This window comes from Theropithecus gelada, chromosome 4, assembly GCF_003255815.1.
Source record: "Theropithecus gelada isolate Dixy chromosome 4, Tgel_1.0, whole genome shotgun sequence".
NCBI lineage: Eukaryota > Metazoa > Chordata > Mammalia > Primates > Cercopithecidae > Theropithecus > Theropithecus gelada.
The window spans coordinates 52101923-52115921 of record NC_037671.1 but is presented as its reverse complement, the minus strand read 5'-3'; the positions used below and the strand labels follow the sequence as shown (position 1 = coordinate 52115921).

Below are 13999 nucleotides of genomic sequence, written 5' to 3'. Positions count from 1 at the left end.
GCTCTTAATCTTTCGTATGCACTGGAGAAATGGGAACTTCATTTCACCTAATGTTCTAAAAATCAGAAGCAGCTGAGGGCAGGGAAGGGCAAGGAGCAGAATATAGGGTTCCAAGCAGAATCAACTGAACAACAAGAATGTTAATGTGAAGGTGAGTAAGCCCACGACAGCAGGCCCAGTGGGGGAATATACCACAAGTCTTTTCCAGACATTTTCTGACATTTTCTGTAACCTTGTATAAATACATTATTATGTTCATGAAAAATTTTGTAAAATAAAAGCTCTTTTTCTAAAGTCATTTGTGTCTGAAGACCTAATGAAAAAAGTTTCATTTTCAATTTTTCTTTGCTATGAGTTAAAGGAATAAATGAATAAATTAAGTTCAATAATCTTATTACCAATTAACATATAAAGGGAACATAGCAAAATAGATGTTCAGCTGCATTTTTATTAAAATCATGTTTAAGGTTATGTGCTCCATTAGAGTCTGAATTCAACAGGGTCTCTTATGGAAAATACTGATTGGTAGAAAATGTTAGCAAGAACCTGCAAACAAAGAATCTACATTATAAAAATTTTTATGCCCAGGTAGAGCAATAGGTTTAGTAAAAGCCTAGGTTAGCAGCAGAAAATTAAAAGCCATATGGTGTGGAGAGATTGACACTCATGCATGACTCTCTTTGTAAAGAGAAAACAATATTTTATCTAAAAGAGTCATAGCAGACATGTTCTGTAATCAAGAACATGAACAGAAATGTGAGGAAAGTCTCTAGGACTGTAAGAAAGCTACCCAGGCTCATGTGGGGCAGTGGCAAGTGGGAACAATCGCACTTACTGAAAACATCTCCTTTTGAACCACTTAAATATTCTTAAATATTTGAATGTTTAATCCTACCTTTCACTGATGGTGTAGAGGACAACATTGTTGTATCCCATTTTACAGCTGAGAAAATGAAACTCAGAGGCATAAAACAAACTTCTAAGTACAACCTACCCAAGAAGTAAATGATGGAATTTAAACCTGGCTCACTATTCCTCAAAAACAAACTCAGTACTCTACAGTATGCCTGTTCACTGACCGATAAGAAAAGTTTCTTCCAAGCTTTGATTTTTATATAATCACCAAGCAGCCTTCATTATGTAAACTGATAAGTTATCTCATCCACATAAGTTTGATGAGAAGGGGAGAATGAGCCAGCATTGAAGACAGCCTCTCATGTTTCGTTCCAATAAGAATGAGTCATGGAGAGTTGACACAGAGTTTTGATCAGCCGTGAGTACACTGGATACGATCAGAGAAATTAGTCCTATGCACAGCCATGTACAGCCCATGTCCAGAAAGGCAACACTCAAGTCTCCTTTGAACATCAGCCTGTTCATAACAAAATGATCAACACTACCTTATGTACCTTTACCTTCTCTCTACCCATCTCTCCTATCTCAGAGAAAATGAACATTGGGATTCTTTAAAATTAGAAATTACATCTAGAAGTCCTACTTATTTTCAGAAAGAAAAACTGACAATAAATAGAGACAATGCCAACCATCAAGTCACCCTCCCCCGTCAGTTGATTTTCTCCACCTGGTTTGCATTGTGTGCAGCTATGTGTGTGTACATGCATGTATGGTATCTAGACATGTAGGAGTCCTTTTGTTTCTATGACTTCTTGTTAAGCCATACCCAAAGTAAACCTAAAAGCAACATGTTAACTTTTAATCATGGATGACTATATTGATATTATAGTCATTTAGTAAAATATCTAATCTGCAGTAAAACAACTCTTTATCATTGCAGATTGTTTGGGCCACATCTTACCTGATTGGCTGTGCCATTACACCATGCCGCCACAAAGGATCACCTCGATATTTCTACGTTTGTCACTATTGTCATGAGTATGTATTATTAGTTTTTAAAATATATAACCCCCTAAGGTAACCTAATCTAGTTTTTTGAACTTTGTTTTTTGTGTGTGCACAAATGTTTATAGCAACTGTATTCATAATAGACAAGAGCTGGAAATAACCAAGGCGTCCTTCAAAGATGAATGGTTATACAATCTGTAGTTTGAGTCTTGGCTACTTCCTATTTATGTGAAAACACATATTTAGTTACATATTATTTTATTCCTTTGACTGTATTTTCTCTTATTTAAAAAAAAAAAAAACTCCAATATATTTTCATAGCAATTTACCAGCAGTCTTCCTATGTGTCATTGATTCTTCAGGTAATTATTATATAAGAGAAACAGATTTGGTTAAGCAAAGAAATGAGGGCATTTACTTCAACGAAACAAGAGTATTGTTAGACCAAAAGGACAGGCGTGCAGTGGTGTCTTAACAAGGAAACAAATGGAAAGAACCAAGTATCTTTCTCTGTACTTAGCTATCTAGTCAAAAAGTTGATGTATGTCTTCTCTTTAAAAATGAAATTCACATGTTATAGTTTCTATCACAGATACTAGTCGCAATTCCTAGAAAACTTAATCCGATTGTTTCAGTAAGGGTCTGCTGCACCTTCTTCTCCTATGAACTGTGATTATGACACAAGATCAAGTAAGGCAAAGATGACTGCAGGCCCCATCTGTGTGGCTCCAGTGATGGTTATCAGAAAAGAGAAGATTGTTCAGAGTTGAATAGAACTGCCTGATATTTGACTACAAATGCCAGTTCAATATCACTTCTGCTGATAAAAGTCAGTGACGCCATTATGCATCTCCTTCAGCTACATGTATTTCTCAGATTAACACATAAGCCTTTCCTCCATAATGTTAGCTCAATGCATTGTGCTCAACCACTGTCTCCCATGTATGTAGCACAATACTAGATGTTCAATATGAATCACTGAACATGACTGATTTGAAAATACACTGCCGTACTTCACATTTGCAGTGATGCCTCCACTATCACTATTGATTCAGAGTGTAATATCATCATATAATAACTCTATCTGAGTTATATATAAATTGTGCTGAAGACAATAAAATCTCTTTGCTCCTACAACACATGGTTTGCAATACGTATTTTCAAGGGTTGGTGGTCTGCAGTGAACTTCAACTGCTCCGAAAAAGAAAAGTATAAAACATGGAGAGCTATGATAGGGGAATTTTCTTGGTTGAAGATTAGTCCAAGTCTCTGACTAAATCTCTTACTGAATTTAGTAATAATCTTCTTTTCAAAGTGAAATTTTAGCAGCTCAGATAAACGAATACCAGATTTAAAAAGGTTTTTAAAAACCAGAACATTTACTTTTTTAAGTTGTATTACTTTAGAAACAGATATTATCTATGTTTTTAGACACTATGTATGTTTTTAGACACTATGTATGTTTTTAGACATACACAGGTAAGAATTGTCTTTTCTTTTTTGTTTTTCCTTTTGAGATAGGGCCTTGTTCTGTCACCCAGGTTGGAGTACAGAGGTGTCAATATAGCTCAGTGCAGCATTGACCTTCTGGGCTCCAGCTATCCTCCCACCTCAGTCTTCCAAGTACCTGAAACTACAGGCATGCGCCACCAGGCCTGACTAATTTTTTTTTTTTTTTTTTTTTTTTTTGCCCCGCTTATCTCGAACTTTTGGGCTCAAGTAATCCTTCCACCTTGCCCTCCCAAAGTGCTGGGATTACAGAGATAAGTCATTGAGCCCTGCCTGTCTTTTCAAAAGTTTCAAGTTAGTCCAGAACTAGAACTTCTTATCTACTTTCTTTCCCACACCCCAACACTTTAGTTTTATCCATGCTGATGTACTTTCATCTTTTATATATACCATCTGTTTCAACAAAAGACATTAACATGTAAAAAATTTCTTATAACATAGTGCAAGATGGAGTTAGAACCTCTCTAACTTGCCTCACTTGAGACTTTCTTCTTAACATTGGTAAGAATCATGCCCTTTTAAATGATGGTTTACCAAGTCCTTATAGGTATTAATGAAGAATAGTGTTCTGTTGTAATTGGCTCTAAAGCCCTCTTGCTTATGAGTGCTCTTGCTTGTACTCGAGGGTACCCAAAGTTCCCAAGTACTGTTAGGACTTGACTGTCCAACGAGATGTGCACATTGCCTGAAAAATATTTTCATGTCACTCACATTTATTGGTTCTATGTGCAAAAAAAAAAAAAAAAATTATAGCTATAAGACTGGAAATCTTATACCCATTTTAAAAATTATCACTCTTCTTTACAAGAATATTTGCACAATTTGTTTTTAAAGTTGGCTGTACACTGTGAGTAAGATTTTATATGCATTTTTCAAAGATGAGTTTTATGAAATCACTTTTTTTTATTCAAGGGGAAATGATCCTGAAACAAAGCATGAACCTTATAAGAAGGGTGTCCCATGTGAAGCCTGCCCAAATAACTGTGAAGATAAACTTTGCAGTAAGTTTTCTACATTATGTTTGTTTACAGTTAACCCATTGGTCTGGGAATGATACATCTTTAAATTAAGCATTAAAAATCATTGCACTTTTGAACAGCTTTCATCTCATCCATACCAAAGAAAATACACAAATTATTTCTGCTTACCCCTCCCCAATTGCCAGAGTGACTGAAGACTGTTGATTTAACCTATGGCAAAGGAAATTACATAGTCTAGGTCTGACAACTCGAGTTCCCACCCTATAGATTAAAATACTTAAGGTCAACCTAGATAAAATATTGAGGTAAGTGTAGATTTTTCTCTGCTCTCTAAAAAGTTCTTGGGCCCTCTTATTGCAGCCCATAATTTAGGCTCATTGCTTTCAGTTTACCGATGTTCTCCAATTGCTTGCCACTCCATGACTACTCAGGTTGCCTGACCACTTATTACAGCATGAAATTTTTACTGAGTGATCCTTATTCTTCTTTTGTTCCTGTGAACCACCTGAAAAGTTAGCTGATGCTCATATTATTTCTTACATTCCTTACAGCCTCTTTTTTTTTCAATTTCTTGAAAAATCTTACCTAAGGTGAAGTTGTAGCCAAATGGGTGCCATTTCTGTTTATTTACTTAGATAGCCAAATTTCACTTTTTAAAGCCTACCTGCAACCATAATTTCTTAATTCCTAGGAATAATATTGATTAAGATAAATTATATTAGTAATAAGTCTGTGGAGGAAAAAATAAACCTAAGAAAAATATCCTGTGACCTCCAACTTGAAAGGTCACTTATTTTTCTTCACCTAATCAGGTTACTCTATTTGCTTTTAAAGTAAGAAAGAAAATGGATTCTTCTTCCTCCTTTTACCTTTCTCTCATTTCTCTTCTCTTTTACTCTTAATTTATTTACTTCTCTGTCTGTCTCCCTCTCTCTTTCTCTGTATCCACTTCACTTTTTATACCCCGTTTCTGGAAAAAAAATGTAGTTGGAGAGAGTTTCCTCCCCATCAAAAAAATAAATAAATAAATAAAAATCAACCAATTTTCTATGCCTTAGGGGGAGAAAGGATGGCAGTTTAGTAGATTTTTAGAATCTAGGTGAGAAAAACAATGTCTGTAGTGGTATAATAATTTAATAGAAGTAAAAGAAGAGTAGGAAAGAGAAATGTTACTCAAGAAGATTGATTCTATTACATAGACGATGTATATCATAAGCCCTTTCTTTACCTGTAAGTGTTTGAGGAAGTGAGAGCTATTAAAGAAATATATGAACTTAAGAATTGAATATATTGGGCACAAACAGTGCTAAAAATGTAAGACCTAGATATGCAGATATAAATCATTTAATGCAATTCGAATGAAATGTATAAAAATAATAATTCTTACTTATAATATTAGGAAAGTATATAAATTAATAACAACAGATAAAAGAAAACAATGTATTACAACACTTTATAGATTCAAAGAAAAAATATGTTACCTCTAAAGAAAAAAAATCCATTGATAATTTTACAGATTCAAAGAAAAAAATGTTACCTCTAAAGAAAACAAATCCATTGATAATCATATTTCACCAGAATACTACATAAGAGAATAAAGTAGGATAATGATAGGTAATTGATTTTTTTCAAAAAGGAGTAATGACTTTGGCAAATTGCTGATTATAGGAAAAAGAAGCAGAGATACACCATCAAATATACAATTGCTCAGGAGTAATATAACATCCACATTTCATCTCCTTGTTGCACCTTGATAAATCTACTGTAGTTATTCTCCAAGTTCCTGAAAGGTGAATCAGTTTAATAATTTAGGAAGGGAAAATGTATACAGCGTAGAAAGATATTGACTAAAATAATAAACAGTAAGACATAAATGTAAATTTAAAATTTATAAGATTGTTATAAATTTCATGCAATGATCGAACTTTATAATTGAAAGAGAAGAAATATAATGGAAAAATTTAAATTGACCACCAAATTATCAAGATTCAAATTCAGGACTGCATGATAAGGTCAGAAAATCTTAAAAGAGAGAGGGAATTAAATTCTTGTTATTCTTGCCTTTATAGAGAGACAAATAGATCCATTTGTTATTTGTGATAGAGAATTCAGGTTAAAAACTATTTTAGTAAACTTTTTGATGCTATTGCCACAAATTTAAAATGTTGGGTATCTTCATTGTGATTGGAGAATTTTGTGTGCATTTCTGCCTCTGTATGTACCAGAATATAGGTGCGTGCACATCCATGGGATAGAGCAAGGTGAGAAAAATCACTAGAATGTTAATCGAGATAACCTCTGGGTGGGTGGGTGCCATCCTATATGTGGTTTTTAATTCCATTTTCCATTGGCTATACATCACTTTTAATAATCCAAAGCAAACCTTTAACCAATAAACAATGCAGCAGTAGATAATTAGACAAAATAGTGTGACTATTTTATATTGCAATGGCATAGTTAATACTTTCAAAATGACAATGTAATTTAAAAAATAATTCCTCTCCAATCTGTTTATATTGGATTTTAAAAATTGTGATAAAAAACCTGTTTTACAAACCTGGGAGTTTCCATCTTCAGGTGCTGTCAGTTCTACCTCCAAAATTTGTCTTTTCCACTTGTCTCCATTCCAACATGTTCCAAACCACCATATTTTCTGAAAAATAGATGCGTTCATCACAGTGATCTGTCTGCTTCAGCCTTGTCCTTGACCAACCCAGACGTCTCCTACAAGTGTCCTCCCATTGCATTTCAAATTAAATAAAAACTCCTTATTCCAACTAAAAAAAAAAAAAACAAAAAAAAAACCTGTTTTATACAAAGACAAAAATTTTACCTTTTTCTTTCAAACATGATCTTATCACCTGTTTTGCATTCGGATTAGCATAAGTTAGCTTATGCTAATCAAATTGAGTTAGCTATTGTTAATAAAAATTTCTTTGTGTCTTTAATAAGATGGTCTCTTTCCTCAGCAAATGTGATTTTTAAAAGGTTGTGTTGTAAAACCATACTATTTTCTTTCAGCTAACCCCTGTATCTACTATGATGAATACACCGACTGTAGCTTAGAAGTCCGTTTTCTTGGATGCAACCACTCGACACCTCGCATGTTCTGTAAAGCCACTTGTCTGTGTGACACTGAGATAAAATAGGTCTTTGTTATTTTCATCAGTTCTGTGCTGTGACGATGAGGAGGAGGTGTCTGTTGGATCATGTCTTTTGCTATAGTTCAGTAGCTTCTGCTAAATTTTATTTGATTTTAATCATGCTAGAGATCTTAACTCCTGTCCTGATACATCCTGAAGTAACACTGTTTTCAATTTTCTTATTACTGGAGTAAAAGGCCAAGCCCAACACCTGCCTTAAATTTAAATCATGCAATTTATAGTTCTTAAGTTGGCATAATTCAACTTACGGTATAACTGAGTGCCTCAACAGTAACCTGGGCTAAAGTAGGTCTTACGTGGTTGAACTCCGACCCCTGCTTTCCCCATATTTTCAGCCACTCTTATTATCTTCCCTGCACAACTAACATCCAGTAATAATTCTTCACTTTTAAAATTTTACTTCTACTTTAAATCAATAATTAAAGGAATCCACAAAGCAAACAGAGTTCAGTCTCATCTTGCAAGGTAAATATCACTTAATTGGAAGTAGTTTAAATGTCTCATTGTTTTATTGTCACATTTATATATACATTTGTGAAGCAAGAAACAATAAAAAAAGCTTCGTGTGCCATTAATTTAACAAAATATGTATTCAGTACTGATTGCATGCAAGATGCATGTTTATATATACAGAAAGAATACAGTTTCATTTCATTTCAAAGGCAGTATAAAAGAAATATAAAAATAGCATAATATGAGAAATAAATAAGTCCCAAAAGACATACGGGTCACATATTATTATTGCCAGATGAGCATAAATAGCTTTTGTTTGGAGATTCAGGAAAGCCTTAAGGGTGGAATGACACATCTTCTGAGTAAACAGGATTGCAAAGGTTATGATTATTTCAACACAATGGAACAGCACAGTTAAGGCCAACAAACGTAAAATGCACTGAAGCATTAGGGAATATTGAAGGGCTTGACATGAGAAAAGGGAAGGCTAGAAATATTTGGTCAAATTTTAACATTATACCAAAGTTATACCCTACTTGTATATTTCTTTGCTCATTTTAATAAAAAGTAGCTCTACCTACTTGTATATTTCTTTACTCATTTTAATAAAAAGTAGCTCTACCTACTTGTATATTTCTTTACTCATTTTAATAAAGTACTTGGAGAAAAAAAAGGCATCACCCACTTTCCAAAAGTAAAAAAACCATGCCTTAAACCCATTCTGCATCATACAGAGGTTCTTGTCACAGATACAAAAATTCTGTGTGGCTCCAAGAAAAGAGGACAATTTGAGAATGATGCCCTCTTGACATGACCCATGTCTTTCCATCTAGATCCATGGGCATTTCTCCCATGTAAATCCTTCAGACCCTCTCTCACTTTTTATTTAAACTACATTCGTTAGATCTACCCACTTGATTGTATCTATCTTTTGAGTAATTGTCATTAGCATAATCATGGACATATTAGCATCAGGAGAACAGTAACTTATCCTGTGACACTGTAAGTAGGATGGTACTTTATAGCTGAAATACTTAATACATTACAAAAATCAAAGTAATAATAATTTACCTAAGAAAATTAAATGCATGTGCTGTAGAAAATCTTTACTTATTTTTTCATTATCAGGTATTATGATTTCTCTTACCTCACCAAGGTAGCATTAGATTTTAGAGTGATCAAATTAGAGCCCTGAGTTCTGAATTTTGCATGCTAGGTAACCAACTAATCCTGCAGTCTACTATAGGCAGTGTTACCGTGTTCTTACACTACAATATGCTCTCTCTAGAAGTTAACATGATACTTCTCAAAATTTGCATTCCAACTACATATCTTCCCACTTTGCATAAGAGTAAGCATATTCAAATATTTCTCAAGGGTTGGGGAAGGAGGAGGAAGGGTAAGTCTATGTCTTAGGAAAATCAAATATGCAAGTAACAAAACTTTGACTTTGTCTACATTACCCAAGTTTAAATAATATACTGGCTTACTTCGCAATAAATTATATTTGTTAAATATGAAAAGTATTTCCCCCCAAAATATCTCAGAGCACATTGACTATGTGAAAAGTACCCCGTAATGAAGAAGATTGGGGGTGGGGGATGACCTCATGTACACCATTCTTCTATTATCTCAGAAGCTTTCAGAATCACACATATTGTTTGGAAAATCATTTTAAAAATCTATTTTTAGATGACAGTGGAAAGAATTCTTATTTACTATGCAACAGCTTTCTAAAAAACAGAAAGTCTTATACCTCTTTCCAAACGTTACTGAATATAGAATAAATATAACAAATAATTTTGAAGCAGAAGCAATATCCAGTGGCAGTCTGTACTTTCACAGTATTTAAAAAAAAAAAAAAAAGGTCTAGGTGTATAATACAAAGATTAAGAGCATGAGCAGAGATGTCACCCAGCTGGTTTGAATTCAGGGCACAACATGTGCTTGCTCTGTGACTTTGAAAAAGATTATTTTTCTTTGTCCTCATCCATAAGTTATAGTAAGAGACAGAACCTACTTCATAAGTTCGTTTTAAGGATTGAATGAGTTCATATGTAAAATCCTTAGAAAGGTATCTGGTGCTTAAAGTGTGCTCGATGACTATTAGCTGGCATTAGTATTCATTCTCTTCAAACTGCAGTCCCTGAGCTCTGCCCTTCAGACATAGTTGACGGCACTCTCTGGACTCTTCCTTTTGTGAACTCAGCAGTGAACACGTGTTATGGTAATAAATGAACAATCTCTTCCCCAACCCAAATAACACAACAAGTATGGAGTAATTTATTAATACAACAAAGGGATTTTCAAGAAATCTATAGTATAAAACTACCTTTAATTAAACAAAACATTCAATTTAGCAGAAATATCTGATTTCACTACATTATTTAGTAATACCGTACAATCATAATGGAAATAGCAAGAAGAGCTTTTATAGAGTTTATCCTAAATTCATTCAGAAAATAATTATTCGATAGAGATCATCAAAATTAAAATTAAATTAAAAGATGTATGTTTTGATAAAGATATTTACATATGAGAAAGATAACGTTTGGAAAACAGTATTAAAATACTAGGGCAGGAAATTTGAACAAAATCATGACATGAAATCTTGAAAGTGTTTATTTGAAGACAGTAATTTCACTGGAAAACTTTTTAAAAAATGAGCAAGTGAAAGGTTAAGATTAATTTTTAAATCTTTTAGTTTAAAAGGTCAATACATAGTTGATTTGTGTGGCTTATGTATGTTTACATAAATATAAAAAATGAATCTATAGATCGGTAATAATGAAAAATGTTACATTAGAAAAAAAGAGGAGAGAAAAACCACTAAATAGATACAGAAATACACATACCATTAAACAGAAAAGTTATCTCTTTCATAATACAAAAATGTATTTCAAATATAGGTAGGATTATCTTTCTGTCCAGCTAAGAATAAATTAATTATATGCTAAAATCTACCCATCAGAGAAGTGGAAGAGGCAACCATGTCTATACATTATTAGTAGGAACTAAGTTTGTAGAAAGACCCCTATTTAAAGATACCAAGTGAATTTAAAAAACATGCTTTTTTTTGGTCAGTTTCTCGTGAAGGAATGTATTATACTGAAATGCTCACATGCAAAAATATGTCTCCATAAAAAGATTTTTACTTAAGCATTATTTATAATTAAGGAAAACCAAATGCTATAAAAATACACCTAGGTGCAGAAATAAAAAGCTAAGTAAATTAGGAATGATCCATGATACGAAATACTAGGCAGGTGGTTAGAAAAACGATTAAAGTTTTTATATTCTTGTGAGGAGAGATGCAGTTTTCTAAAAGTCAAAATTATAGAATCTACATACATATGACATGATCTAGTATTTCCCTCCCCCATCCACTTCTCTGTTGCTCTCATTCCTCCTTTCACTCAAACATTTTGATTTTTTACATTTCTAACATCATGACTGGAAACACTTTATACCGCTGTGAGTTATTTGAAATATCTAATCCTTTGATTTCATTTTATTAAATTACACAATTTGAAAAAATGCAGATAACTTTTTTAGACACACGTTTTAAGTAAGTAGAGGAATGAAAGTGAAAACAAAATATTAAACAATGAGCCCTTAGTGTTGTAAAATATTAACATATTCAGTGATCAAGAAGCACAAATCTTTGCCTGTTTCAAATGAGGACATAAACATTAGTAAATTTGAACACTAAAGAAATATGGCCAATAGTGTAGCTACAAGCAAAGCCCAATACCTGGTATTTGTTTTTAGTTTCAGTGTGTTTTATTTTCCCAAAAATCCGCTGTTTTCTCCTGAAAATTGATACAAAAGAAAGTTCCCTGGGTATCCACCATGTGTCACATCACTTGGAAGAGGGAGTAGAAACCATGCTTACTTATAAGAAGAATATTGGCTAAGTGACTTAAATAGCTTCATAGGCTATCTCCAAGAAAACGTGTGGCAAACAACGGTGTAATTTTTCAGAATGGTCTTCAACATCACCCTCATGCCCATAGCTTATCAACAGGGTCTATGGACAGAGTAGCACACTTACTCATAGTATGAAAACTCATGATATATTTCAAGGTCACTGTCGGGGGCGGAGTGTCACAGACTCAGGAGCCCAAAACAGGTATGTGTTTCTCTCTCTCTCTGAATCTCTCTCTCTCTGTCTCTCTCTCTCTCTCTCTCTCTGGGTGTGTGGGGGTGTGTGTGTGTGTGTGTGTGTGTGTGTGTTTACATGTATGAATGAAAGTCAAGATGATCTGTGAAGCAAAGGTAGACAAGGTCAACATTCCGAATAAAAATCTGATTAGGTTGTCAGGTAGCAGTGGAGGGCAGGGTGGCAAAAAATAGATTTAGATTACTGGGTAACTTGAAAAGAAAGCCTAAATGATGCCTCAAACAAAGATAGCACGTTCTTGACTCTTCATTATAAGAATGCTACAATATATACTATATTCTGTATAGATGTGTATGGAGACAAAAATAAAATCTTTCAAAGTGTCCAGACTGATAATTGCCATGCAAGGTAATAGTGGACTTTCGAAATGTGCTCAAAGCCTAAATAGTTGGGACATCATGGTAAACACTATGTTTTCCTTAACAAGGAAGGGCACTGCTATTCCCTCACTGCTAATGGAATGGTGATACCAGAATAGCTCTGGGATTATATACGGCAAACCATTGTATCATAGTAGGGATGTGGTATGTTCCTTATACGTATATTAGCATGTAGTTACTGCATGTTTTTATGGGAAGAAAAATCATGAAGCAATATAGAAAATTTCATATTGTGAAACCAATGGCCTCATGTAAAAATGGAATAGAAATGTTTTTATCCGGCTTCACGGAATGTAAAGTTCAGAATTCACTACCACTTAAATGCAAATCCTTCCAGAAAAGTACTTCCAAAACAAGACCATAAGGTGGTATTTATGGCATTCACAGCAATATACACTGCATTTAGCAACCCTTTTGGAAGGGAACATTTGGGCACAAAAGGACCATAAATACCATGTCCGGTCTTTTACTTGATCTGTACAACACCCTATAACACTTTCGAGGAATTATTTATGTAGATATCTCTAGTGTATGAAAAACTTCACATTTGTTGGTAAAATTTTGTGAATATTGGAGCTTCTTTAGGCAGATAAATGAATCATATTACAAAAACTTGAGAATATTATTTAGTAAAAGACATATCAAACATGTATGTTCTTAAAATAAAGCTAAATTACCTCTGAAGAGGCATGATAATTATTTTGCTTCTGCAAATCTCAACTGCATTTAGGTTTCTGACTTGAGGTTGTAAATGTCAAATCATTTTTTCAAATAGTAACTATATTCAGGTGTTTAGAATTATGCTGAATGTTATTACTACACTGTGTCAGTTATACAGTATCACTTCAACTACATATAGCCTTTTGTGGTGGGATTTATTATTACAATTTTATGTATGTAAACACTAAGGCTCCAAAATTTTACATGACTTCGTTATTAAATAGCTTGAAAGTAATAGAGAGATCCTACACAAAAATAGCTCCTTCTAAAATTTAGATGTCATAAAATAGTATAAAGGAAGTTATTAGAAGACTCTAATGTGGAAAGTATACACATGAAATGTAGGTTTTGAAATTCTTTTCTTTCTCATCCATTCCAACCATTTTATGAACAGAATTTTTAAATACTTGTTAAACTAAGCATTGCGTAGAGCTGTCAAATAATAATTAGAATGTTAGAACCATGATAGAGAATGAGCTTCTAAGTGAGACATGTTTCAATTTAGAGAACAGACCTGGTATGGAGCCCTGATACCTCTCTTTGTGTCTGAAACTATGTGAGAGCTTCGATGGGGTTCTTATCTCATTTTAACCACTCCTTTGGACTGAGTCTAATACCATTCCCACTACATCATCATGCCTCGCAGAGGTATCCAGGAAGACTCAAATACCATTGAAATTTTCCTTGCCCGATGGTCTTGTGATGACTATCACTGAAAATGTATCCACGTACCTATCTAAATATAAT

At 33.6% G+C, this 13999-nt stretch overlaps 1 protein-coding gene across 2 annotated transcripts in view; it reads left to right on the top strand.

Moving 5' to 3' along the window:
* Positions 1-8457, top strand: part of CRISP1 (cysteine rich secretory protein 1) — a 46545-nt gene extending 38088 nt beyond the window's left edge. Inside the window, exons 6-8 of one of the 2 annotated variants that reach the window (XM_025383695.1) lie at positions 1796-1893; positions 4285-4373; positions 7374-8216. In XM_025383695.1, coding sequence (XP_025239480.1) covers positions 1796-1893; positions 4285-4373; positions 7374-7501 — 315 coding nt within the window. In that variant the 3' untranslated portion in view covers positions 7502-8216. Of the gene's footprint in view, positions 1-1795; positions 1894-4284; positions 4374-7373 lie in introns of both variants that reach the window. The other variant, XM_025383696.1, reaches the window with a different exon arrangement.
* The last annotated feature ends 5542 nt before the right edge of the window (positions 8458-13999 follow it).